The 25,578-nt window shown below is 38.5% G+C and overlaps 1 protein-coding gene and 1 long non-coding RNA gene across 2 annotated transcripts in view; one reads left to right on the forward strand and one right to left on the reverse strand.

Moving 5' to 3' along the window:
- Positions 1 to 23,201, forward strand: part of Tusc3 (tumor suppressor candidate 3) — a 116,128-nt gene extending 92,927 nt beyond the window's left edge. The window contains exons 5-7 of the mRNA XM_037211686.1: positions 6,305 to 6,379; positions 9,697 to 9,787; positions 20,771 to 23,201. Of these exons, the coding sequence (XP_037067581.1) occupies positions 6,305 to 6,379; positions 9,697 to 9,787; positions 20,771 to 20,786 (182 nt within the window). The 3' untranslated portion in view covers positions 20,787 to 23,201. The remainder of the gene's footprint in view (positions 1 to 6,304; positions 6,380 to 9,696; positions 9,788 to 20,770) is intronic.
- Positions 6,403 to 25,578, reverse strand: part of LOC119089220 — a 57,073-nt gene continuing 37,897 nt past the window's right edge. Inside the window, exons 3-4 of the long non-coding RNA XR_005093093.1 lie at positions 17,152 to 17,390; positions 6,403 to 8,162 (exon numbers count right to left, since the gene is read on the reverse strand). This is a non-coding gene — a long non-coding RNA (uncharacterized LOC119089220). The remainder of the gene's footprint in view (positions 8,163 to 17,151; positions 17,391 to 25,578) is intronic.

Here is a 25,578-nt window from a genome sequence, read left to right on the forward strand (position 1 = left end):
TAATTTCATTCTTCTAGGATGAGATGGAAGGCTTCCAATTGTTCACTTACAGGTTAGTTTTAAAAAAGACACTGTTTATAGGCCTAAGCTTTTAGAACAGGTTCGAAAAGAGTTTTTAAATGTCTAGTTTATTATGCCAGGAAAGTGAAACGCTGTGTTTCTGAAATTCACCAAACCATGTTGACCATCTTATCTTCTGCATCTGTTTGTGTCATGTTATCCTCTCTATTGATGACACAGTTGGATCCATACATTGAATTGCATGTAATTTCAGCTTACTGTGTTCATTGACTTAGTAATGTCTAATTTCAAAAGCAAAACATTGCTGTTTACTAGAGTGGCCTTAGGTAAGAAAGTAAGCTAAGAATGTCATTGAGTAGCATCTTCATCCTATAGAAAAGCTTCTTGCTGTGTCAATCTGATGTACCCACTATTTAGTTTTATCTTGCCTTACTATGACATTCTTTGTTCTGTAAAACTGTGAAATTTCTTCCATATTGGAACAGAGAATTTGGGGTAATCTAAATCTATGTTCTCAGGCTTTAGTCACTCAAAAAAATGTTTCCATAGTAAACTATCTTTAATTCCCTTTATGATGAGAGCTATGGTTTTATGTAGGAATTGTTTTCTGTAATGGTCTCCACCTGCACATAGAGAAGCTTCTCTGATAAAGAGTGAGAGTTACCTTATTCTTCATGAACTGTTCTGATAGAGAGGATGGAGCTTGGTGAGATTTATAGCCATTGTCCTTTAATTTGTATGTCTTCATTATAACCAGCAAATTTTAAGTCTAGCTCCTCTGTTCTGTTAAAAGCCTAGAAAATTAGCCTTCACAGAAACCCAAGAAGGCAGCTGTCCCTCTTTGCGACCTGATGCTGTCACTGTAGTTGACCTCTGGCTTATGCACAACGTGCTTTCAGTCATCCCTCTGGGTTAACCTTTCTTCCTTAGTGTTGTACGCACAGGGGTTTACTAAGACAGACACTCGAATTTCAAGTGAAAAGAGTGGTCCTAAATTCTAAGTCTATATGATTATTTTGGTGTCACACTAGGACGAGTGTAGGCAAAATCTACCCTACCTGCTAGCCCTTTGAATAAAGCTGTGTTGGCCACAGTCACACTTTTGTGACCATTTTTTGTATTAAAACAGCTAGATGAGTAGTAGCAACAGACATTATGTGGGATGCATAGCCAATAGTATTTACATCTTTAGGCCTTATACCTTACAGAAAACCTGTAGTCAGTAAAGAAAACAAAGACCTACAACTTTACTACCCCAAGAATAGATGTGATTAGCTTTTTTTAAAAATTATGTTTCTCTTCCTCATCATCTCTCTGAATTTGTATGGAACGAGATGAAGTTAGGTATTCATAATATTTTATTTTCATTTAGCATGAAAAAATTATGCTTTATTAGTAATAACTTCTGTCACTTTATTTTATATGACTAGTTTTCCACATATAAATGTACTGTATATTGTAGGTGACTTTCTGTTTTTAGTATCTCAATATTACAAGTTATCCTTAAGTATTTTCATTTTGTCAACATAAAGGCATGTTGAAAGAAATCCAATGTGAGTAGAAAAGCAAAGAGACTTTATTCAAAGTCAATTGAGGATATCAGCCAGGAACTATGTATTTGTGATGCCCAGAAGAAGGGCTTTGAATGGTGTCCAAGGACATAGAGTTTGTTAAGAAGTAAGTTGGAGTTGGTTATGGATTAGGGAGGGGCTCATGAGGTTCTCCCTTCCTGGTGAACTCTTGGCTACTGATGGGTTTTTGGAGATAGACGGTCATTGTCTTCACTTGTATGCCCACTGTGTTCCAAACCTGTGGTCACAGATGAGCCAGTGGGTTATAAAACAAAACAGAAGGATGTGCACATTGGAAACCTGTCAGAGAACATATTTAATCAATAGAATTAGATTGGGGAATAACCACCCACGTTGTTGAGAGGTTGGTCACACATGGCTCAATAGGCTGTACAATCAAGGGAAACCACTGCAGGAGAGGTGGAAGGTGCTTGTAATGCAGTCACCATCTTCAGGAGTTGGCTGAAGCTCTGGTGCTCTCTCAGAATAACCTTGCTCACTGTGGTCCATACCTCATGCTTCCCCTCAGCCTCATTCTTTTGACATTTAAAGCTTTGTCACTTGTATATTAAGACTTCTGGTATTTTAGATTTTTAGATTATAGTAAATAATTCTAGGAATTCATAGGAATCCCTTTATGGAGGTGATAGTAATTCCTTATGTATACACTTAGCACTAAATTTCTAACATCCTGAAACCTGAGAATTTTAAACCTTAGGTTTCTAGTCCCTTCTTGCTTGGTTAATAGGAATTTTAAACCTTATGTTTCTAGTCCCTTCTTGCTTGGTTAATAGGAATTATCTCTACATAGAAACTCTTAGATAATTTATCTGGTAAGTACTCTGTCACTCTAGTCTGCAGAATATTTTGAGAATTTGATTTCAATGTGAAGTAGAAGCATATAATGCCAGATCATAGTCTATGTGTTTCAGAAGGAATTTAATATTTGTAAATTGATTTCTAAGAATCTAATATGAATGTTTTCAGATAGTGAAATACGTTTTTGTGTTTATGGAAATAGTGTGGCATTCAGCATCTTACGCTGGTACTCAGCATCATCGTATGCTGGGTCTGTTTGCTTTTCTCCCCCCATTATCACCATTTTCCCACTGTCCCAGACCTCTCTGTCACTTTGTTTCTGTTTTTAAGTTTGCCCAGTTTGCATATTTTGAGTGACTTACTTAGAGTTTCTGTAAGCTTCAGTTGTTTTATTTACAAACTGGTAATAGTACCTGCATCAACATCTGTAAGATATTCAACAAAAGAAGTTTTCCTGTCCCTTGGGGTCTAGGGTTGCAGTGGTAGGGGAACACAGGATGATGGGACATGACAGGACAGTGGGGTGGCTTGACCTTTACAGCTCTGAGAAGAAAAGATTAGGGAACAGTTGAAGACCTAGAGATAGAAAGTCATTTCATAAGCAAGAAAACGAGCAAAACATGAATTTCTCCACATTAAAAGTAAAAACTTCTGCGTGATGAAATAAACGCCAAAGACATAAAGTAGGAGAGTCTGTGTATAACACTTTGTTCAACTAGTATTCAGAACAAAATGGAGACATAGCCATTGGCAAATCCAGATGCTTAACTGGGCAGAAGAGAAATGACAGAAGCAGTAAGCATGGCAGAGATGCCCAGCCTCGAGTGGTGCTGCTGCTGCTTCCTTACAGCTTGCTGGTATCAGCAGTACTCCATGCCAGGTAAGGAAAATGGAGACGCTTTTCTTCCTCCAGAGCAGTAGCATTACAGCTAACAAGTTGGAAAGTACACATGCCTAGCCTCGAATGCCCTGTGGCTGGGTGCAGGGGATGTGTGCATCCATGTAAAAAGTCCTGTAAAGAGCAATCCTTTGCAGCACTGTCTGTAAGAGAAACTGTGGTGGTGGTGGTGGAACAGCCTGGTGCCTTGAGACACAGCAATCAAGTATTTTATACTCTTAAAAAAATCTTAGAATCTTCTATCAGGAAATCTTCAATTTGTAAGAAATCCAAAAGCTTTTCAGATGAGATGTGCAGTATTCAGTGTTCGGCACTGTAAAGGATAGTAAAAATAAAAGAAAACTCATCGAATTAACATCCTGCATTTTTTTCTCTCACACAGAAGACAGAACCCCGGGCCCAGTAGGGTGAACCCAGCAGGCAAGTGCTGTTGCTCTTTTACTTTGAGTCACAGTCTTACTGCTCAGCTTCCCTAGTGCTAGGGTTGCACATTCTTACACCACTAGGATACACTTTCCATGGAGGTTCCAGTGTGTGGGTGTTTATAAACACAAGTGGACAGTTGTAGTTTGTACAGGTCCTTATACCACCAAGATACACTCTCTACTGAGGTTATGTCTCTGTGAAACACAAGTGAACATCTGTGTTCTCTGTGTATCATTTGACCCTGAGACTGTCTTTACATATAGCTTTATGTTCATTAAAATTGCCTGGGTTTTCATTTTGAAGACATAATTTTCTATCACTTTATGCACAATTTTATGGACAGATTTGAGATTGCTATTTGTCAGATATAATTGTGAAATTAATATTGGCTTTGGTTTGAGTACCTATAGAATTCTAAACATTATAGTTACATTTTTACTATTCACAAAGGTTTTATTTTGGTTAAAATTCTTCACAATTCTGTATGAATTTTTTGATTAAATACATATGTAAATGTAGAGGATATAATTTATATTTGAATATAAATGAGTGTTATAGAAAAAGATTAAAATAAAACTCCCTTAAGGATCAACATCAGTCATATTCATTTGTAACAATAGTATTTTTAAAATAATTATAACAAAAAGCAGAGCCAAACACTAGAAATCCCTGTCTCTGAACAGAAATGACAGTTTTAATTCATTTTCCATTATGTATTATTAGCACTCTGGAATTACAGAGTAAGAGGATCTCACACAGTAGATTGTCCAAAACATTTTAAAAATAATGAATTGTTACAGTCTGTAGACTGACTCTCACATTAACTCTGTAGGACAGTTCTCATGACCAGACCAGATCTGTGACTGACACTCCGAATTCAGTGACATTCAGACTTGAGCCGACTCATGCCTCTGTGCTAAGGCTCCCTTGAAAGCTTGAGGGAACATGGTGTATGATGGTGTCGGGTGGGACAGACAGCACTACCCAGTGCTGGGGGGATACATCTCTGATAATGTTCAGCCTCTAGCAAAGTTTTGTCTGCTAGTTTATTTTTCCAGAAAAGGTTCCAGTGCTATAATAGCTGGAACAGTTTGACAATCATTTACATAGAGAGGTCATGGTAACATAAAAGAATAACTTGAAGACTTGGGTATTATCATCCAGATGTTGGGTAATGAGTCTTGGCACTAACTCAAATACTAATAATATAACTTTAACTTCAATACTGTTGTTATGGAAACTAACTCAGTGTGGGAATAATACTCCACCTAACTTTCTCTGACTTCCTCCATTTATTTGTATAGACACAGCCAAGTAGTACCCTTTGTGCTTTTGCTATTTAGGGATGAATCAAGAGACATACTTGATGGTGCCATATTCACGTACATGATAGGAAAAATGAAGACAAGGAAGTTATAATTAAGGAAATGGAAAAAAAATTCTGAGCTACAATTCTTTTATTTTTCTCTAACTTTTTAAAATTGATTTGACATTTGAACAGATGCATACTGTATATTTCCAGAGTTGGTAAGGTCTAAAATCTTAGCAGTAGATAATCTCAAAAGTGTTTGAATGGTATGACATGCCCATCACTCTAACACCTGGCATCTGGTCTGAGTAAATTAACAGTTGTAAGTAGACATTAAGTCAGTGAGTAGTGTCCTTTTTCTTGCTGCTGTGATGAAATAACTGATGAGAGCCACTTAGGGAGGACTTTACTTTAAGTCCCTTTGGGAGGGGACACAGTCCATCATGGCAAGGAAGGCAGGACAGTGGGAACATGAGGCAGCGGGCCACACTGCATGTGCAGTCAGGAAGCGGAGAGGTGACTGCTGCTGCTCAGCCAGCTTCCTTCCTTTTCCCTTTTTATTCTGCTCGGGATCCCAGCTCATAGGATGGGGCTGCCACATTCAGAGTGGGTCTTCTCTCCCACTAGACCTCAGAAGACACCCACTCCCCCACCCCCCTTGTGCCATGGGCTATGGCTATCTACGTGGTGATTGTAAACCTAGTCAAGTTGACAGTGAATAGGAATATCAACAGCATGGTTGTTTTTCATTCTGAAAATGTCAGGTGAGTGGCTCAAGGTCCTTCTCAATTGGTCAGATTGTATCCTAATATGCTTGCTTGATTGTATAAGGCGTATAAATGACTGTTCTTGGTACCTGAACTAAAGACTCTACGGAGTAATACTTTTAAAATTCAAGAACTACAGACCTATGCAGACATGCTGTAACAATGAGAAAAACGAAAAAGAAATCCTGGTGAGTACATTCTAATCTAGAATTGCCAATAATGTGTGTCACTGTAACTAAACATAGAATATATTTTACGCAAAACATGAAATTTTATAATGTTTAAAAACTATATAATTCATATATGCTAATGAAAGTCTGAAAAATCAAAGCAAACTCCAAGATTGGTAATTGTAATATACAAAGAGTTGATTGTCAATCACCTGTTCACATTTGTCCTTTATCCGTTCTGGAACATTATATTCAGACCCAGGAAAAAAAGAATAGCAGATTTTATTCGTACCTATCTATGGTTTCCTTGACAACTACTGTAGATGCTGCTATCACCATGGGGATGGTTCTTCTAAATGAAGCAGCAACTTCCAAAGGGGATGTCGGGAAAAGACGGAGTAAGTTTATGTTGCCATATCTGTTGTTTTGTTTTAGTCTTAGGATTTATTTAATTCAAAGGGGACACAGAACAACTTTTTGTAAACACAGACTTCCCTAGGACGAGAGGTCTGTGATGAAGGAAGTTAAGATTTTGGTTTACTTGTTTTTTTCTTTATTTGATGTGTGCAAAATGAACTTGAAAACATTTCTTCCAAAATGGCATCTGAGTGCTTTCTTTGAGTTGCGTGCACAGGCGGGGAGGTGGCGTCACCCTGTCAGAGCTGCTCTGTCCCATTTCTGCTACAGCCGCTCTGTGCTGGCACCTCCTCACGGCACAGATGGTCAGTCTTCAGAGATTTTATTGGCAGCGATGCATTTTTATGTCATGAGACTCAGGTATCTCACCGAAGCTGGTGCAGATGGGGGAGCTGCTGCTGAAGCTTCTTTTGTGCACAGATACTTGATTCCCTTCCAATCCCCTCCATGTCTTTTACTGACATTTAGGAGACCACAGGGATCTCTGTTCCAGGAGAGGCAGGAACTTCCCTTTCCAGGGACTTTGCTCTTCTGTTGCTATCCCATAATTTGCAACCCTGTTGGATGCCAGCATTTTAGGTTAAGCAAGTTAGCTTTTGTCCTTTGTTGGGACTGTTCCGTATCCAAGGATTGTGGACAGAAATTAACTCTTAAAGTGAAGGATGTTGATGCAAACACGGCAGAATATGGGGAATATCTGCTGCCCTGTGAAAGTTGTCAGGACAGGACAAGGCTTGAGTCTTGGTGTCCTTCCTTGGAACTTTTCAGAGTTAGTATTATGGCTTTCTAAAACAGATCATTCAGTAAATACAGCTATAGTTTGCAGCAACCCATTTTGTTGTATAATTGCTGAACTTGTTTTACAACCTAAATTTAAATATGAAAAGCATGTGGGTCCCAAAAAGAATATTAATTCATTAAAATATTTAAAATAAAAATCTAGATTTTTTTTTTTCTTATTGTACTTTGAAGTATTATGAGTGTGTATAAAAGAGCCATAGTGGCTGGACGGCTGTGGCTCATGCCTTTAACCCCAGCACTGGGGAGGCAGAGCCAGGTGGATCTACAGAGCAAGATCCAGGATAGGCGCCAAAACTACACAGAGAAACCCTGTCTTGGGGAGAAAAAAAAAAAGAGCCATAGTGACTTCTGAATACTTACAAGCATGAAGTATTGAAATGTTTGGAGGTAGTATAGAGTTGAGCCTGGCCTCAATGGTACTCTGATGCTATCTACACTAACACAAAAAGACTCAGAACTGAGCACATTGCCTTAAGCATAGTAACATCTTTTACATAAACAAATGTTGTTCTTGGGGTTGGCAGGGCATTTTTATGAGCCCATATGCTTAATGTGGTTGTATAGTAATGTTATTTCTCCCCATCTAAATTACAGTAAGAGCTGTGTAATGAGTTGTTTAATCTCACAACTATGATACAGAGTTTAGGAAAGCTTTGTCCGTGTGTAACCCCTGCTCCCCTTACCTCCACATTAACTTGTATGTGTGGACTGGAAGGCTGGGATGCATGTGAGAAAGAAAGAGAGGGTTTTGACTTGCACAACTGCTGGGATTGTCACTCTGCCTGGAGAAGAAGAGTGCGGGCCTCAGTGAGGCCTTCCTCCTGCTCTTATCTCACGGGCTCCTCCATTCAAGGAGTAGCGCCTTGCTCTCACTGCAGAGAGTCACGTTGGTCCATCAGCTTTGCTTGATCACAGATGTGGAGCCTCGTTCTCCATTGTTCCATTCCTCTTCTAAATGGTACCCTAAGAAAGTAGGAAAGAAAAGAGTATGTGGTCAATACTGTATTTGAGAAGGTATGAAACGAAACTATCTAAGCTCAGTGAGATAGCTGTAAGAAATTTACATGCTATGTATCCTGGGTCTGATATGAATCATACTCGGAGATGATACAGTTTTTTTTAAAAGGTGCTTTACTTTATTCTCTGGTAGTAGTCATGTGAAGCTAACAGTTCAATGTTGTCACAACAGAAGCTGTGACTGACTGCTACTAAATGTTCCTGATGTTTTATCATTTGTACTGTGAACAGCTGTTCATATTCCTAACAAAACTGCATGGACCACTTCACATTTCAGGATTGCTGTCAGACCCTTCCTCCCGGCTCCTTCCCCACTGTCGAAGCAGGGATCTGTTTGACTGCGGTGTTCTTCTCACTTAACGTCTCAATCTCATTGTGTCACTCTCTTAATATTCCCTCAGACTAACAAATGTATATTAATTATCTTTCAAATGTTTTATTCATAACTGATATTTAGGTAACACTAATGTCTAATTCTATAGGACAGATTTAGGAGACAGAGTTTCTCTGTGTAACAGTCCTGGATGTCCTGGAACTCACTTTGTAGACCAGGCTAGCCTCAAACTCAGAGATTTTCCTGCCTCCTAAGTGCTGGGATTAAAGGCGTGGGCCACCACCTCCTTTTTTATTCTAAGTATGTCTACATTTAATTGGGTATACAGCTTAAACTTTAGAAGCAGATTTTAATTGTACTAATAGCAGTGACTGTTATTTAAATATTATATGTATATGCAAAGGGCAACTAATATGTTTCATTAGTCACCTATCCCAGTTATAATAGAAGGAAATGGGAACTGAGAAAGCACTGTCCCTGCTGTCCGGTTCCAGTACTGCAATAGTGTTGAAAGCCTGCACATGGAACATGGCCTCTGCTCTGTCATAAAGAGCACAGCTCCCTCACTCCGACACCGAGACATGCTCTGGATGGTCTCTTCCTCCCTGGCTTTCACTAAGGACAGTTTCCTACCCATAGGATTTTGTTCCTAGCCTTTTGTTTGCTGAGATGTAGTATTTCTAAGTAACATGGTCTCTACTGAGACAATCATGAAACCAATAGCTAAAATTATATTTCTGTGTGAAGACTGCAGGGTGTCTGGGAAGAGGTTTTTTTTTTTTTTTTTTTTTTTTTTTTTTTTTTTTTTTAGCATCTGCTAAGTGCTATGTTCCTGCTGTCTTGGCCAGCAAATCGTGTTTGTGGCTTGTCCTCACATTTGGTTCTGTTTTGATCCCTCTGGGACTTTATAAAATAAAATCACCACAAGTCTTAGATCAGTCAATTTTGTTGTTTTCATGCCCCAAATAGTACATTTTCATTGAGAAGAACGTGGAAAATAATGAATACGTTGTATTGTGGATTATCTGATTTGTGGTCCTTGTATGTGCCTGAACTATTGCCTGTAAGTATTTTGGAATTGGATGCATTTCAGAAGCACCGACATTTGCATGTTTAAGCCCCTAACAATGTTGTCTCTTTTCCTAGTAATTTGTCTCGTGGGATTAGGCCTGGTGGTCTTCTTCTTCAGTTTTCTACTTTCAATCTTTCGTTCAAAGTATCACGGCTATCCATACAGGTGAGACATTTATAGTAATCTGGATGTTTTCTTTTTAAACTGTGTTTCAGTGGTTAATTGGGGTTAATAATGTAAGGGTCCAAATCACTAGCCCTCTGCTTTTAAACACTGTTAAGCAAGGTCTGGGCACTCAACATTTCTTTAGCATCATGAACTGTGCAGAGACATCAGACAGTTCTTGGTACCAATGTATTTTCATTTTAGAATGCATGTGCATGTGTATATACATAGGTAGCAAAATGACTTTTAAGGAACAGACTTTGACACAATCACTTCTCTTTGTTATTTTGCATAATTGGGACTTCATTTTCAAGATTGCTTTTTCATATAATCTACTTTTCAGTGTCCTTTAAACATTGCAACATCTTTTGAACAGTACAGACATGTAACTTTTCCAAAAATAGAAGATCCAACTTGAAAGGTAAAAATTAAAACCTTACCTCTGGCCACTCTTAAGTCATCATCCTGAAAATCATGTAAGATCTTCAATTCACCAAGTGTCAAGGTTAGAAGTGGGTAGAACTGGGGATTCACTCTAAGAATTATTGTTGGGTATCGGTCACTAAAGCATCTTTCGGTCATTGTGCTGGGCTATCATTTTGGTTACTTCTAAGTGTTTGTCTCTTGACCATATTCTTCCCTGTTTAGGAACCATGTTTAAAACTTAACTGTCTCTCTCCTCTCTCTCTCTCTCTCTTCTTCTCTCTTCTTCTTCTTCTTCTTCTTCTTCTTCTTCTTCTTCTTCTTCTTCTTCTTCTTCTTCTTCTTTTCTTCTTCTTCTTTCTCTCTCTCCTCTCTCTCCTCTCTCTCTCTCTCTCTCTCTCTCTCTCTCTCTCTCTCTCTCTCTCTCTCTCTCTCTCTCCTGAGAACATAAAAGCCCTCTGTATCCTTCCTTAGAGAGTTTGATGCTCATGTCTGCTGAGGTGCTAGGAAAACTAATATTGTGATAGAAAATAAACCCTCATCATACATTACATATTTACCCTGCATGGACAGAGAATGATTCTGCTTAGACCATACCAAAGATTTGTAGCACTCTTAGAGCAACAACACTAGTCTCTCAGTTGGACCTTTCTCGTTCATTTTCTTCTTGCCTCAATCATTGAAAAGAAATCTATTAAGGGAGGAGGAGAAACGTGAGGATTAAATGTGATTTGTAGGATCATCTGTCTTTAGACATTTTCAGGAACACACATTCTAAAAGAAAAAGTGAAACAGACAGAATCTCTCATTTCTTCATTGTATTGCTATCAGACATCAGTTTCAGTTCTGTGTGTGAGGTGGTTAAATTAATTATATTATTCTGTCATGTGTGGTCTATAAGGGATGCAGAATATGAAAAGAAACAATGTTTTGGTCTTTCATCTAGAATGCAGAAGTATTTAAAAATCAATTGATTCCTATCTGTGTAGCATTTAGAATATATCAAAAAAACAAAAACAATAACAGAATACCTCTCTGGTTTTAAAAATTATAAAAGCTAGCAGGAGTCGTCATGAAGTTCTCAACCTTACTTAGTTAACAGTAAGGAAGTGTAAAGGGAAAATTAATATAGCTTCCCTGTGTATCAGGGCATGTAATTGTATTCAGAGGTTATATCCTATGTAGATACAAATGTGATGTCTACGAAAAGGAAAAAAAATGTAGTTACTTATAACAGCGTTAGATTTGACAGCACTATTTTTACTACGAGTAGTTTTCCAGTGCGCACACTTGTAAGGGATTGTTATTTAGTACAGTAACTCTCCACTGCTCTGGGTTTGGTTTAGGCTTTGGTGGTGGTGGTTGGCTGGTTGGTTTGTTTGTTTTTTAACTAGGCAAAAGGTAGAAATTACTGGGGAAGGAAGGTTTTCGAACGCTTAGCATAAGCCTTCCCTTTATACTATCCTGCACACAGTAGGACCATCTGAATCAAGTCCCTGCCTGCTTAGCCTGTTTCCAGTGCGAAGCTGAGCTTTCACTCTATACGGTGACTCATTCCTTGTGAAGGCTCCACTATTCTAGAATTGGACTCATGTGGCTAGAAATGTAGACGAACTCTCTTAAAATGACTCAGAGGTAGAAATCATACTAAAGAATTGGTGGTGTGAGTATGAAATCCGGTAGATTAGATGAAAACACTTGTGGAGTTGCTGTCAAGCAAAGGAATCAGTGGAAAGAAAGCTGGCAAGCTTGAGGGCCTGGGAACCAGGGTGTCCTGGCGAGAGGTCTGAGTGAGGAGCAGGAGGCAGCCTTTCCAAGCACCCAGCCCTGTAATGTGCTGCTGCGGTGGGGAGGAGGGTCAGCCCACTCATGGATACTCAGAAGGAAATTACTATCTTGAGTGTATGTTATAATATTCTTTTTTCAGTGTCTTCTTTAGGAATTCCTACAAGTTTTGCCTTTCATTCCAGTGTCTCCTTTCCTCACAATTTTTAATTCATTCCATTATATTCTATAACCTTTCATTTCCTCTATGTGAAGTGATCCTTTCCTGATTATTCATTTTCATTTGTACTTTAAATGAAGTGGGCCCACACAACACATTTTTTTCACACAAATTTTAAAATTTCTATTTTCTTTGTCTTCATATGTACCTGCTTAAAGCATAAAAGTCTACTTTAAATACCTGTCTTGCTTTCTTAAGGCTTCTTCTTGTTAGTATTAAGAGTGGTCTGCAGCACCAACCTGTTCCATATACTAACTAAATTCACAGGTCGCTTTTGAAACCTTAACAAGTAGACTTGCCTTGAATCCTAGTCTGGTTGTGACCATAGGCAGATTGTTAACTTTTTTAACCTTAGGTGATCTTGTTTACAAATAAAGACAATTTTATAGACCACATTTTTATTTATATGAGATGATATATGTAAATCACTTATAATACCAGTGTATAGTAGTAATTAATTACTCTATAAATGTTTAATGCTAATTGTCATTAATTCTGATATAAATATTGACACTCATATTTTACTTCTCTCTAAAAGGAGTTTTCTTCACAGTGCACACCAAACAGCTTTGGTTCATATTTACATAATTCATTTGAGCAAAGAATAGATTTTCACTGAACCTTTTGATGAATTTAATTGGGCTCCAGAGTCCCTTGAAACTTGCCAGTGAAATGCCAAGATTCTTAGAGATTTTATCTAATTACCATCTGAGACATAATTCTGAAGCCATTTTGCTGATAGCACTGACTTCATTTATATATTGAATAAGAACTGACTTTCCCCCTTGCTCTGTTCTCTAAGAAGAGGATGCTGGCATGGATGGATGGTGGTCTCTACTTAGAGATAATTACCTTCTCAGCCTTTTCTCCTGGCACTCAGACTCACAAGTATTTTCTGTAGATGTCTCTTAGAAACGTCTGTGGATCATCAAAGTCTCTACTGTAGTAGGAGAAAGCATGAAATCTCTGTATTCCGTCACTGTGTTAGTTAGCTGTCTGAGGAGGCTTAATTGGCTCAGAGTGACACAGTAGCATAATGAGAAAATAATCATTAGAAGCAGAAGATCTGAATGCAAGGTTGGGGCTCATTTTTGCACTTGAAATAAGAGCTCTACCTCTATAGTTGCACAAAATCTGGTTAAAATACCTTAGATCTCTTTACTAATGTAGTCTTAGAATTAGCTACTTCCTCGTCATTTTTGCTCAGCTCTGATGTACTTTTAGGGGGTTGGAGACAGGTAGATAGTTAAAAGTGTCTGGTTTCTGCACCTGTTCTGATATCTTTAGCTATTTCTTTATATGAGATTATACATACCTACCTCAGAATTGTATGTGGATAAATGTAAAGTCCCTGAAGTGCTCTTGGTTCTCAGTGACTTCACCTCACCTCTCTTCATCTGCACCAGGCACTTGAGCATTTACTTTATATCGCTTCACTCCATTGTTTTGTTAAGTTTTTATATACAATTTATCCACATTTCATTTCTTTCCCTTTTGGAAGATTATTTGGGGAACAGTTCTTGACACATTTTGTGTCTACAGAGGACTATGCACATAGTAGGTGCTATCATATACTTGTTAATTCAACCTGTTTTCCTCAAAACATTGTCTACCTTAAGGTAATACAGAGGAACCATGGAACAGAGTGAAGAGCACTGGTCTGGAACTGTGTCCCACTCTAGGAGCTCTCATACATGCGAGTCACATACCTGGAGATGTACATTTGCCCCACACCACTAAGAGAATTTATGTAAAGATAGTTAAATAACAAGCAGACTGTCTGTTACTTTGGTATATATAGTGGGCCCAAAAAATTCCTCTCATCTTAGAAAGGTACCTGGAGTTGATTTTGAGTTATTATCAATACCATTAAAGTGTGTGATGACATTCCATTGAGGAACTTCATAGTAGCAATTAGAAATGAAAGACACTTAAAATTAGAGGAAAGTTGAGCCTGAATGTGCTTAGCAAGGGGAAGAGGCTTGTAATATATAGGGTTGACAAATTTTGTAGTCATTTATACATTTCAGATATCCACCTTTCATCTACAAGGAAAATGCACAATCCGGAGCTGTAAACATACAGAAAGGTCTTCTGCGTAGATTGCATGATAGTGACCGAATTGTAGTGGTGCTGCCTTCTCAGGCTGAGTTCTAGCTCTGAAGAGTGGGGTAAGAGCCCAGGCAGATGGTGCAGAAAAAGAGGGGATGCTCTCATGATCTTTTGTTGCCTCTCTTGTCTAGATTAATAACTCAGTCTAAATCTTAAAAGAATAATGTGCAGATGGAAATCAAATCTTAAGGATTATTTTTTCCGTATTGTTACATTTCATTGTGGTGTTCAGGAAAGTGATCTGGACATTGAGTGAGAAGATGTGATTTGGACCCTGGCACTTAAACTCCCTCACCTCAGGCTAGTCTTTTCATCCCCTCTGAGCCTGCCTCTTCCCACCCTGCAAACACTTAGGTTACATTAGATGCTGTATTGTGAGTAGGTACTGAGATAAGCTGAGTGCAGCCTGACACTGCCTTACTTAGCAGCTACCAGGACAAGTCCTCCGATGACACCAATAGTCATTAGTTTGCCGCCAAACTAACATGTGTTGTTTGAATAATAATGTACAAACATGTCCCCTCCATTTTGGTTCACTTATTTTGTTGTCACTTTACAGGATATAAAACTAAATTGGTGAACAAAAATTTTTAATTCCACCTAGGGAAAAAAATGTAGCCGAATCCCTGTTGTTATTAACAGTACAATTCTTTTTTTTTTTTTTTTTTTTTTTGGTTTTTCGAGACAGGGTTTCTCTATGTAGCTTTGCGCCTTTCCTGGAACTCACTTGGTAGACCAGGCTGGCCTCGAACTCACAGAGATCCGCCTGCCTCTGCCTCCCGAGTGCTGGGATTAAAGGCGTGCGCCACCACCGCCCGGCTAACAGTACAATTCTTAATATCTAGTACTAATATAAAAATAAGTCCAAGATCATTTTAATAAAAAGTTCAGAATAGTGTCTGAATTCTTCACCATACATTCTAACTACTCAAATCTCAGAACAGAGGAGTACCCTAGAAAGTTATTTCTGTGGTGCACTGGAGCTTCTTATTCTACCCGGGGCTTCACCCATGGACCAATACTAATGCAGAGAGGAGTTGGTCCAAGTAAGGTATTTCACACATGCCGGCTTTATTAATAGTCAGGTCATCCAAATTCTTACTGAGTATGCCTCTCTGTACAAACTGTGTACAGAACTGACCTTGCAGTAGTTAAACTTGGTAGCTATTACCTTCTGTAACTATAAATAGAGAAATTTCCTTCCCTGGGGTCTCTTATTCCTAATAAAGGCCAGAATTTCTTTAGACCTCTTCAAGGGATAAGTTGTTTCAGAGCTGAAGACTTTCCCGGGTTCCCTAGACTCTTAGTAAGGAACGAGCCTCAGGACTTTAGGCTAATGAGATCTGGCTAAGGACAGTAATTACTCTCGATAGCATCCCCATTTAACACTTGTAAATGTAGAAGATTGCATACTGTTAGAAACCTGATTCAGTGAAAGAAAGCACCAGCTCCAGGGAAGGGAAGTTGAACTAGTGGTCGGGTATGGTACACCTGCCACCTGCACTGTGAGGGCGACAGGAAAATCAAGAGATCAAGAGCCCATTGCAAGTCCTGAAGACACAGTGACACCTTGCCTCAAAAATTTAAAAAAAAAAAAAAAAAGTCAGGGAAGAAGAAGAAAAAAGAAAAGAGCCAACCCTCACTGTACTTAGTGGAGACCTGAGGTCCTTCTTCCCCCTGAACACGTTGGAAGAGAAACCTGATAGCATCCCTTTTAGCACAGATGTGACTCTTGTCAGAGACTCCACCCCGGCCACCAGAGCTCCTGACTCTTCCCTTGCCTTGAGGACATCAAGAGCAGGGAATGAGGAATTACATGCAGTCAAAGATCTCAATACTTCATTAGCTCCCAGTTGGACCAAAATGCATTTGTCCAAAACACTGTGTACATCTTGGGTTTTCAAAACATCAGGAAGAGGTGGAGAGGTAAAAACCAAGAGGAACAGTGAACCACTGTTTCCTAGCATTTTAGAATGCACTCATGGGGGTGTGACTATCGGGATAAACCTTTGACCTTTATAGCACATAAGTGACTAGTTTTTCCTTTCAATCTTCATGCCCTGTATTTTTAACATGCCAATCATGCCTCTGTTTTTCTTTTTTTATTATCTCACTGCCAGATGTGTTAGCACTAAATAATTACTTGAGCAGCTGCTTCTACATGCTCCAACTCAGCATCATCTCTGCATCCCAAAGGATGTTTTCTCCAGCTCCTCCCTGACGTAGGAGTTGGAAACGGTAGAGTCCTTGTACTCAGCCCACATCTTTGTCCTACACTGTTAAAGGACTGGTCCCCTCATATTCTTTTCTCACTGCTGCCGTTTTAGCGACACTCTCTGTGCCTGGGACTTTCTCCCTAGAGAAAAGTGTGAGGAACATGGCTTGTCATTCCACTTCCTGTAGCACCCTTCTGTGCCAAGTCCTTAACAGTGATGATCTGTAGCACTTTGCTAACTGCTGCTTAAAAGTGACTTAAAAGGGGAGGCTGTGACTTGAGAAAATTTGGATCATGTTCTATAAAACGTTATTTTGAATTTTAAGTAATGAACTTACTAGTGTGCTTCTGGAATGTTACCTTCATGAAGCTAAGGGCAGTGTTTGTTGGTTTGTTTTGTTTTTCTGTATCCTGGATATGAATAAAAGAACCAACATAAAGAAAGATGCATTTGAGATCATCCTCCCATTCAACATTATAATCTGTTATTTCTCGGTGTCCCGTACATACCTTGAGCAATAGTAACGCTTCAGAGACAGTGTGAGCATAGCTACATACCTGAGGCTAAAGGAACAGAAGTGTTTAAGGATAGCTGTACAAGTCTCTTACCTGGTGTTCAGTGTCCATGTGAACAGTTCACTCCCTTGCTCATTAGCTTCTAGCTTATACTGTTGCCTCGGTTGACAGAGTGTATGTTCAATCATTACCAGCCAGCCAGGAGTCAACACTGAAAATGCAGAGTCCTGTTGCCACCGTGAGATCTGTTCCTGATGGAGAGTACTACGGGGACAGCAGGGCATAAGGTGGCACCCAAGGCAGCTTCTTGCTCCTCCAGAAAACTAATGGCCCTGGAGAATACAAATAAGAGAAATATGTTCAATATTTGGTAATTTAGCCTTAAGTACAATATAAAAACATTTATACATCTTTATGATAAATAATGTAAGGGAAAATATCTAAGCACCATTCAAAGTATAAGTGTAAAAGAACTGTTACACTGTTTGATAATATATCAACATTGTTAGGCAGGCACAGATAAAAGAAAAAAGATACATCAGATCAAGCTAGATAGAACTAAGACTAACCATGGAATGTTGATACCAGTGTGATGTATTCAGTATGCTGCATTCATGTTAAAACATATCTTGGGCATTCCATCTTCAATTCTGAGTGATTACCCAGAGGATAACAGCTGGTACTTTTCTAAGAAGCATTTTTTAAAGATTCATTTTATATGTATGAATGTTTGCTACATGTGTATATGTGCACAGCATGCGGGCTTGGTAACCCTAGAGTTCAGAAGAAGGCATGAGATCCCCTGGAACGGGAGTTCCGCATGTATGACAGTGAGCCACCATATGGTTGCTGGGAACCAAACTCGAGCAACAGGTGTTCTAAACGGCCGAGCCCTGTCTCCAGCCCCTGAGCAGGTTTTGTCAGTGTTGAACTGAGGTTTTTCTAATACTTGAACACTATGTTGGTATAATTTTTATAATTCTTTAAGGAAAATGAATATTTCATATGTAGAAAACAAGCAAATATTTTACTAACTTGACTTATTGCTTAGTATAAGACATTTAATAATGATTAGTTTGGTTACACTTGTCATTTCCTAATGATACCTAACTGTGATCATTGGAAAAACAACCCCAGAGTGAACAGATAGTATCTTTCGGTCATGAGTCAATTTTTATAGTAAGAATGTAATCACAGGGGGCTGTATAGATGGCCCAGCAGTTAAGAGCACTAGCTGCTTTTTCCAGAGGCCCCAGGTTCAATTCCCAGCACCATGGTAGCTCCCAGCTATCTGCACCTCCAGTCCCAGGGGATCCAACACCTGTTCTTGCCTCCTTGGGTACCAGGCATGTATGAGATTCATAGATGCAAGCAAAATATGCGTAAAAATTAAATTTAAGAAAAATAGTGTAATCACAGAATTACTTTTACTCTGAAAATGTGTCAATCTAAGTACCATAGATTTTTTTTTTTTAAAATCTGGTTCTAAAAGGGCACAGAAATATAAAGGGTGATATTAACTGTTTTTGCCTTTATAGAGGTATATTTTTAGCAATAATAAAATGTTAACTTAGCTGATCTATATGTTGAAATTTTCAGATAATTTCTTTAAAAGCAAAACAAAGGCTTGGTCAGTAAATTGTTTGCCATGAAAACTTAAGGACAGGAGTTTGAGCCCGGAAACTTATGTAAACAAATCAGGACATGGTGGTGGGTACTTGTCCTGGTGAATTGAATATAGAGACTTCCAGACATGTGAGAGTCATGAGAGCCGTTTCTGATGGGTGAAGTGGGTAGCAGGACCAGAGTTAGCTATGGAGAGGCATTGGTGGGGCTAGCAGAGAAAAGCAGATCTGTGAGGTTCTCTACCCAGCCAGCCAGCCTAGCCACTTGGTAAGTTACAGGCCAGTGAGAGATGCTGTTCAATTGAAAAAACAAAAAAGGCGTACAGTGCCTGAGGAACGCTGAGACTGTTTTCCAGCTTCTGTACACAGAGAGGTGGGAGGAGAAGGAAGGAAAAGAACAGTTAACTCAGATTTGAGGTCCCCCTTGTTCAATTCTAATTAAAAGTCTGTGGCAAAGAGAGTGCTTTCTGCACCCACATACAGAGCCAAGCATGGGGGGCTGTCTGTAACCCCAGCATTGCAGGAGCAGAGACAGAATTCCCCAGAGCCAATAAACTAAGAGAGACAGTGAATCAGGGAGAGACTTAATGTCAGACTCTGGCCCCCATACCCATGTGCTGATATGCATACAAGCACAAGTTTACTACATGCACACAATATCCGATAAAGATTTCTGTTAGCTCTCACTCCTCAAGGTGGCTTTACCCTCTGAACAAGTTGTCACTGAGGACAGAGAGTGCCAGTGAGGGCATGTGCATGTGCGTAGCACAGCTCTGCCTGGCCAGCTGCTGCTGACATTTGTGTGGATTCAGTGGCAACTGTGGTTTGTACCCAGAGGGATGACCAATCACTTCCTTGCAGAGGAGACACTTGTCTACTGCAGTCATCAGGTGCTATCCCCCAAAACAAAAGCACATACTTTCTGTCTTTAACAATTCTCTAAAAACTATTAAACCTTACAACTACTATATGTACGTTACATTTATTGTAGCTAGAGTTTTCCTGCCTTGCCCACAGTCAGGACAAATCTTTGTCACCCGCCTGTCCCACAGCCGCTCAGACCCGACCAAGTAAACACAGAGACTTATATTGCTTACAAACTGTATGGCCGTGGCAGGCTTCTTGCTAACTGTTCTTGTATCTTAAATTAATCCATTTCTATAAATCTATACCTTGCCACATGGCTTGTGGCTTACCAGCAACTTCACATGCTGCTTGTCCAGGCAGTGGCTGGCAGTGACTCCTTCTGCCTTCCTGTTCTTTCTTTTCTCCTCTCTGTTAGTCCCGCCCATACATCCTGCCTAGCCACGGACCAGTCAGTGTTTTATTTATTGACCAATCAGAGCAACACATATGCCATACAGAACATCCCACAGCAATTTATAGAATCAGAAATTATAAAATAATATCAAAGCAATATATAATGTTTTACTTGTATATGTAAAGATATTATATATACATAAATTTAGTATATCTCTCAGTACGTTTTATCTAAGCATTTATAAACATCATTAGCATTAGACAGAACTTTGTTTACCACAACAAGTGTTCTATTCACTAACGAGGAAACAAAGGTTCAGAAAGACAAAGCCAGGATATAATTTAAACATCCAAATATTAAACTTACTAGGTTGAACAGTTTTCTAACATCTCAGCTGCAATAATCATTAATTTCATTTTTGCTTTAATATTTAGTTTAAGAGTGGCTTATATGCAAGGTTGTAATTAATTACTATTTTATATAAGCAAATGAATTATAAATTCAGTAGAACGTAAAATTCCTTCAAGAAGTTCAAACGTAGGTATTATTTAGGTCCATCCCTTTATTTCCCCTAAATCTTCATTTTAGATGCCCATGTTGCTGTTGCTCACCTAGCACATATTGGTCACCTCTGACCCAGTCCTCACTGGAAGCCTGACCCTGTCACAGGAACTTGTTTCAAAATCAGACGGATCCTAATAGCAAAGTTTCAATTAGCTGAAGATGATGATGGCATTGTTACATTGTGTGAGCTCATTTAGAATGGGATAAGTAGCTGTTGTGCTTCTCTTTTGCTCCTTGTGTAATAATTTTCTTTCTCTTTCAGCTTTTTAATTAAATGAAGCCGAGTGGGATTTGCATAAAGTGAGTGTTTACTCTGAAGAGAAGCGGATCCCAACGCTATCTTATTTGGAACTCTTGAATTCATTCTTTGTTGATTGTGATACGCTAGCTTATTCTTGTAAAATTTTTTTAAACTGTGGATTTTCCTAAAGAATTTAATTTATAAAAGTGGATATGTAACATTCAGTAATCCACAATGGAACATCAAAGTGTTTTTTCAGTATTCTCAGTGTATGCCACTGGAGTGAAATAAATAACAGTGTAACTATGAATTCACGTTTTAGAACTATGTTTGCTCCTTAGTAAAGAAACCACATGTTAGTAAAGGAATCCATGGAATGTATGTAAAAGAATTATTAGTACTGTACAAGGATAGAGCCTCTGCATGAAATATGTCGTGTGGACATTCTTACTGCTGTTCCACTTATAAAGGACGTGCACTGTTACAAAAGTGTTTTGTTCTTCTTACCATAACTATACCATGATGCATATAGGGCAAAGGGCTGGATAATGTCAATGCCAGTTCAGATCCTTATCCTCGAGAAAGGAGCTTTGGGGGACCCAAGCCTCAAACATGCACTGTGTCACCATGACTCAAATGGAATCAGGCAGTAGAACCGGAACATCATGACTGTCACCTACTGTTTCTCCATCTCTTGAAGGATTGTTCAGAAATTCTGACTTAGGAGATCAAACCTAATCTTCTATGGTCATTTTCCTTTTGTTTAGTGAAAGCATCTGCCTTATGAATGCCCTGGGGATCCATTAACAGTTTTCCTAGAATGGCTCAAATAAATTTAAAAAAAAAATCAAAAACAAATATAGGAATATAACCATTGTTACCTTTGGAACTGACTTAAATTTATGCAGCACATCCACATACATTACAGTGTTCATTCCTCACATCTTCTAAATGGACAGAAATACAAGAAATTTTCTGTGCGTTGCAGCTGAAAACCAAAATATAAGTTGTGCTTATAATCAGATTTTCAAACTTTAAAGCCTATTTTTTTCACTCTGTACTACAACTGGAGATGAATTCAGGAGATATTTATTTGATTCAGTAAGTTTTATCATTTTTAAAAGCTTATTAACTAATTTTCACTAAGATCTGAATAACAGAATTGTGGAGTGATTTGTCCACTGGCAATCTCAGCTGTATAGTCACAAATAGGAACATGGTGTATAGCCACTGAGTTTATCTATTTTGTACCTATGAGTTTCTAAAACAGTGGGAAATATACAAGTTTATTGAGCTATATCCTAGGAGAGTTGTGTATGTTATCTTTTCAAAACATGGTAATATTCTCTGAAATTACATAGTCAGAACTATATTAACTTTATTATATAGTCTTAAATCTATTATTAAACCATAATTTCTTTAGTTCAGTTCACAGACAATAAATTCGGTATTGATGTCATTTATGAAAAATGTCAGCATCTATTTGATGCCTATCCCTAGTTATCATTTGAATTGTAATTGTGATTGTGTATCCATCTATTATTTCTATAGTTTTAAAGTTAATTGACTCAGAACTTCAGAGAATGTAAATAGAATTTGTTGCCAAACTTTACAAATAACAAATATTTATTATAATTAAATTTAATTGTTGCCTAAATCCCAAAATTATCTACTTATGCAGTTAGTTAAATGATACTGGCAAAACAAATCATTGCTTGCTCTAGACCTTATATCCATGAGCACAGCCAGGTCACCCTCAGCTCATGTGATAGAGGTGGGAGGTAGGTATTTCCTTATCCTATATTTGTAAGAGTTTTTCCAGGCAAAGTTTAGCAATTTCCTCAATATGAAAAGTAAGTCAGTTAATTACGTTTATTTTTCAAGAGCCGACTCTAGCTTCAGGGGGATTCAATGCCTCTGACCTCCCTAGCACCTGCACGTGTGTGCACATACTCAAACATAGATACATAACAAAAAATCTATTTTGTTAAAGTTTTTTTCCCTAATTTCCTAACTTAAAGTTACAGGTGGAACAAAAGTGATGGTTCAGCAGTTGAGAGTGTTGACTGTTCTTCCAGACGATCCAGGTTGGGTTCCAAGCACCCACATCAGGTGACCTACAACCATCTATAAGTCCAGTTCCAGGGGTCTGACACTTTTAGCCTATATTCACTGTATTGAAAATTTTCATTAAAAGTCATCATACATTTGACAATCTCTCACTAGAATTTAAAAAGTTTTTAAAATGACTTTTCTTCTAGGAGAGAAAAATCATGATAGAAAAATCCCCTTTCAAGGAGTTTCATTTTATGATGGCATTTGCTGGTCAACTTGTTGGATTTTCCTTCAGCACAGTGCTCCTTGTATTATGTATGCAAACAAATAAACCCAATAGTATGTACTAGCCATAAATTTCTCTTACAAATAAAATAATATTTCTCATCAGTTATAATTCTACAGGCATGGTGATTTGGAGAAAGTAGACCTGGCTGTAAACAGAGAGTTTAACACATATTCTTGTGTTGACCTCTAAAGATAAATGAAGGCGTATCATTGTTTTAAGATCAGTGACAATATACATTGTATTTCAAGACTCTCTGGCCATAGGGGCAAACACATTAGCCAGACCATCTGGACACAAAACATTTCAATGTGCAGTTAAAGTCTTAATGTTTTTTGACATCCAAATAGCCCACTAAGGTTAAAATACTAAAACAAGTACTTGTCATATTTTAGCAAACCGATACTGTATCAGATCAATGGTAAATCTAGTAATACCTACTAACAATTGAAAAAGGGTGGGCATTATAAATACTCACACTTAAAGCAAACATGTGTGTCATGTAGCCCCCAGACTCCCTATAATTCATGAGGATCTGTTATTTCTGAGTTTTCTCACATTCCAATTGAACACATATATGGGAACCAATGCATATATTTTATCATGTAGCCAGAGAATCTAATGTGTTTAAAAAAAAAAAAAACACTAAAATACATTAAGAGTAAGACAGGAAAATTGTGCCATTGGTATACTACCCAGTGGGTGTTAGATACAGAAAAGGAAAGGTAGGAAACTCAAGGGATACGTGCCTCCACTAAACACTAGAAAAATTGACACAACTACCAGGATCAGTTTGGCTGGAAGTTTAGAAAACAGGCTTTTAGCAACCAAGCAAATACCTTAATCAATCCAGCAGCAACTTGAACCCATTAGAATAGATAACAGCATTGCATCTTACTTCTCTTCCTTTATAGTTCCCTGTTGGCAGTAATGTTTGAAGATGCAGCCTGCATTTCTGATGTGGATTTCCAGTTCAGGAAGGAACAGAACAATCCCTCTTCCTAAGAAAGTGCCAAGAGTCTTCCCTTTGTTTCATTAACTCAGAACTGTCTTGAGGAGAGGAAGATGCGGGGACAAGGACAGAAACTACAAGATCATCTTATTTGATGGAGAAAAGACCTTTGGCAAAATCCAACATTTCTTCATGATCAATTTCCTAGAGAGTCTAGGGATACAGAGTATATATCTCAGCAGAATAAGGGCAGTATACAGCAAGCCCATAGCCAACATCACATGAATTAGAGAAAACTGCAAAGCATTTCAGCTAAAAACATTGACAAGTCTAGGCTAGCCACTCTTCCTGACTCCTGTTCAAAAATAGCATATGAAGTTTTCCTTTAGTAAGACCAAAGGAGATAAAGGGGATAAAGATACAGTAAGCAGTCCTTTTCTTGTACATGGAATGGTTCTATACATAAAGGACCACAAAGACTACCAGAAAACACATACCTACCACTGATAAACACTTTGAGCCAAGCATGGGAATACAAACTTCAATGACAGGAAACGAAGTAACCAAGTAACTAATCTGCCACTGACCTGGATTTTTCATCCCAACTAGCTAACTTTCACAGTGCTGGAAGGTGCTTTGCACACCAGTAGAGGAGAAAAGTGATCATCCATCTTACCAGCTGTGAAATGTACAAACTACACTAAAGACCAGACTGGCAAAACATGAACATTGGTGCAATGGTACTATAAATACCATGGGAGTAACCAAGCACTCTGATTGGATTTATGGCCCACTCCACAAGATGAAACTGATTGGATTTAAGGCCCACTGCACAAGATGAAACCCATACTTGGCATAGTTTCTAGAGCCAAAACCATGACTAGTAAAGTCGAAGACCCTAAGGGAGATCCTACATTGATTATGGTAAATGAACTTGGCATTAAACTGACTCAAATGATGTGTTGTAATACCCATAAATCCATACATCTCGCAACCTTCATCAGAGAAACTCTTTTTTGCAGTAGATAGAGATTAAAATTAAGACCCACAACTAGTCAAGGGGCAGAGAATATAAAGTTTAGGGTTATTGGGCTCTAAATGGAATATATATCACACCATCCTCCCCAGGTTCAAGGATCACTACAAAAGAGGAGTCCAGAAGGTTTTAAGAGCCAGATGTGATGGGTGACTGCAGCAACAGTCTTTTTCTGGACATAACTGGGAAATTGCAATGGGAACTCACAGGAGTGGCAACAGCATGCACAAGACTTGGGCAATCTCGAGAGAAAATTCCAGTATAGTGGAGGTAGATAGGTCAAAGTTTTATTCTTGTTTAAGGAGCTTTTGGCAATAAATAGCTGCTCAAAGAGAGGATCTGTTTTCTCTAAGGGTGTAGCCCTGATAAGTCAGCCACAATACAGTGGATCCTCACACATCCAAAGAGTTTATGTGAAGCAAGTTTGACTTGATCGGTGTTTTGATTATTTTTCAATGAAAGAAGAACACAAAGTTGAGTGGAAAGGTAAGGGGAGGATA

This window comes from Peromyscus leucopus, chromosome 17, assembly GCF_004664715.2.
Source record: "Peromyscus leucopus breed LL Stock chromosome 17, UCI_PerLeu_2.1, whole genome shotgun sequence".
Lineage (NCBI taxonomy): Eukaryota > Metazoa > Chordata > Mammalia > Rodentia > Cricetidae > Peromyscus > Peromyscus leucopus.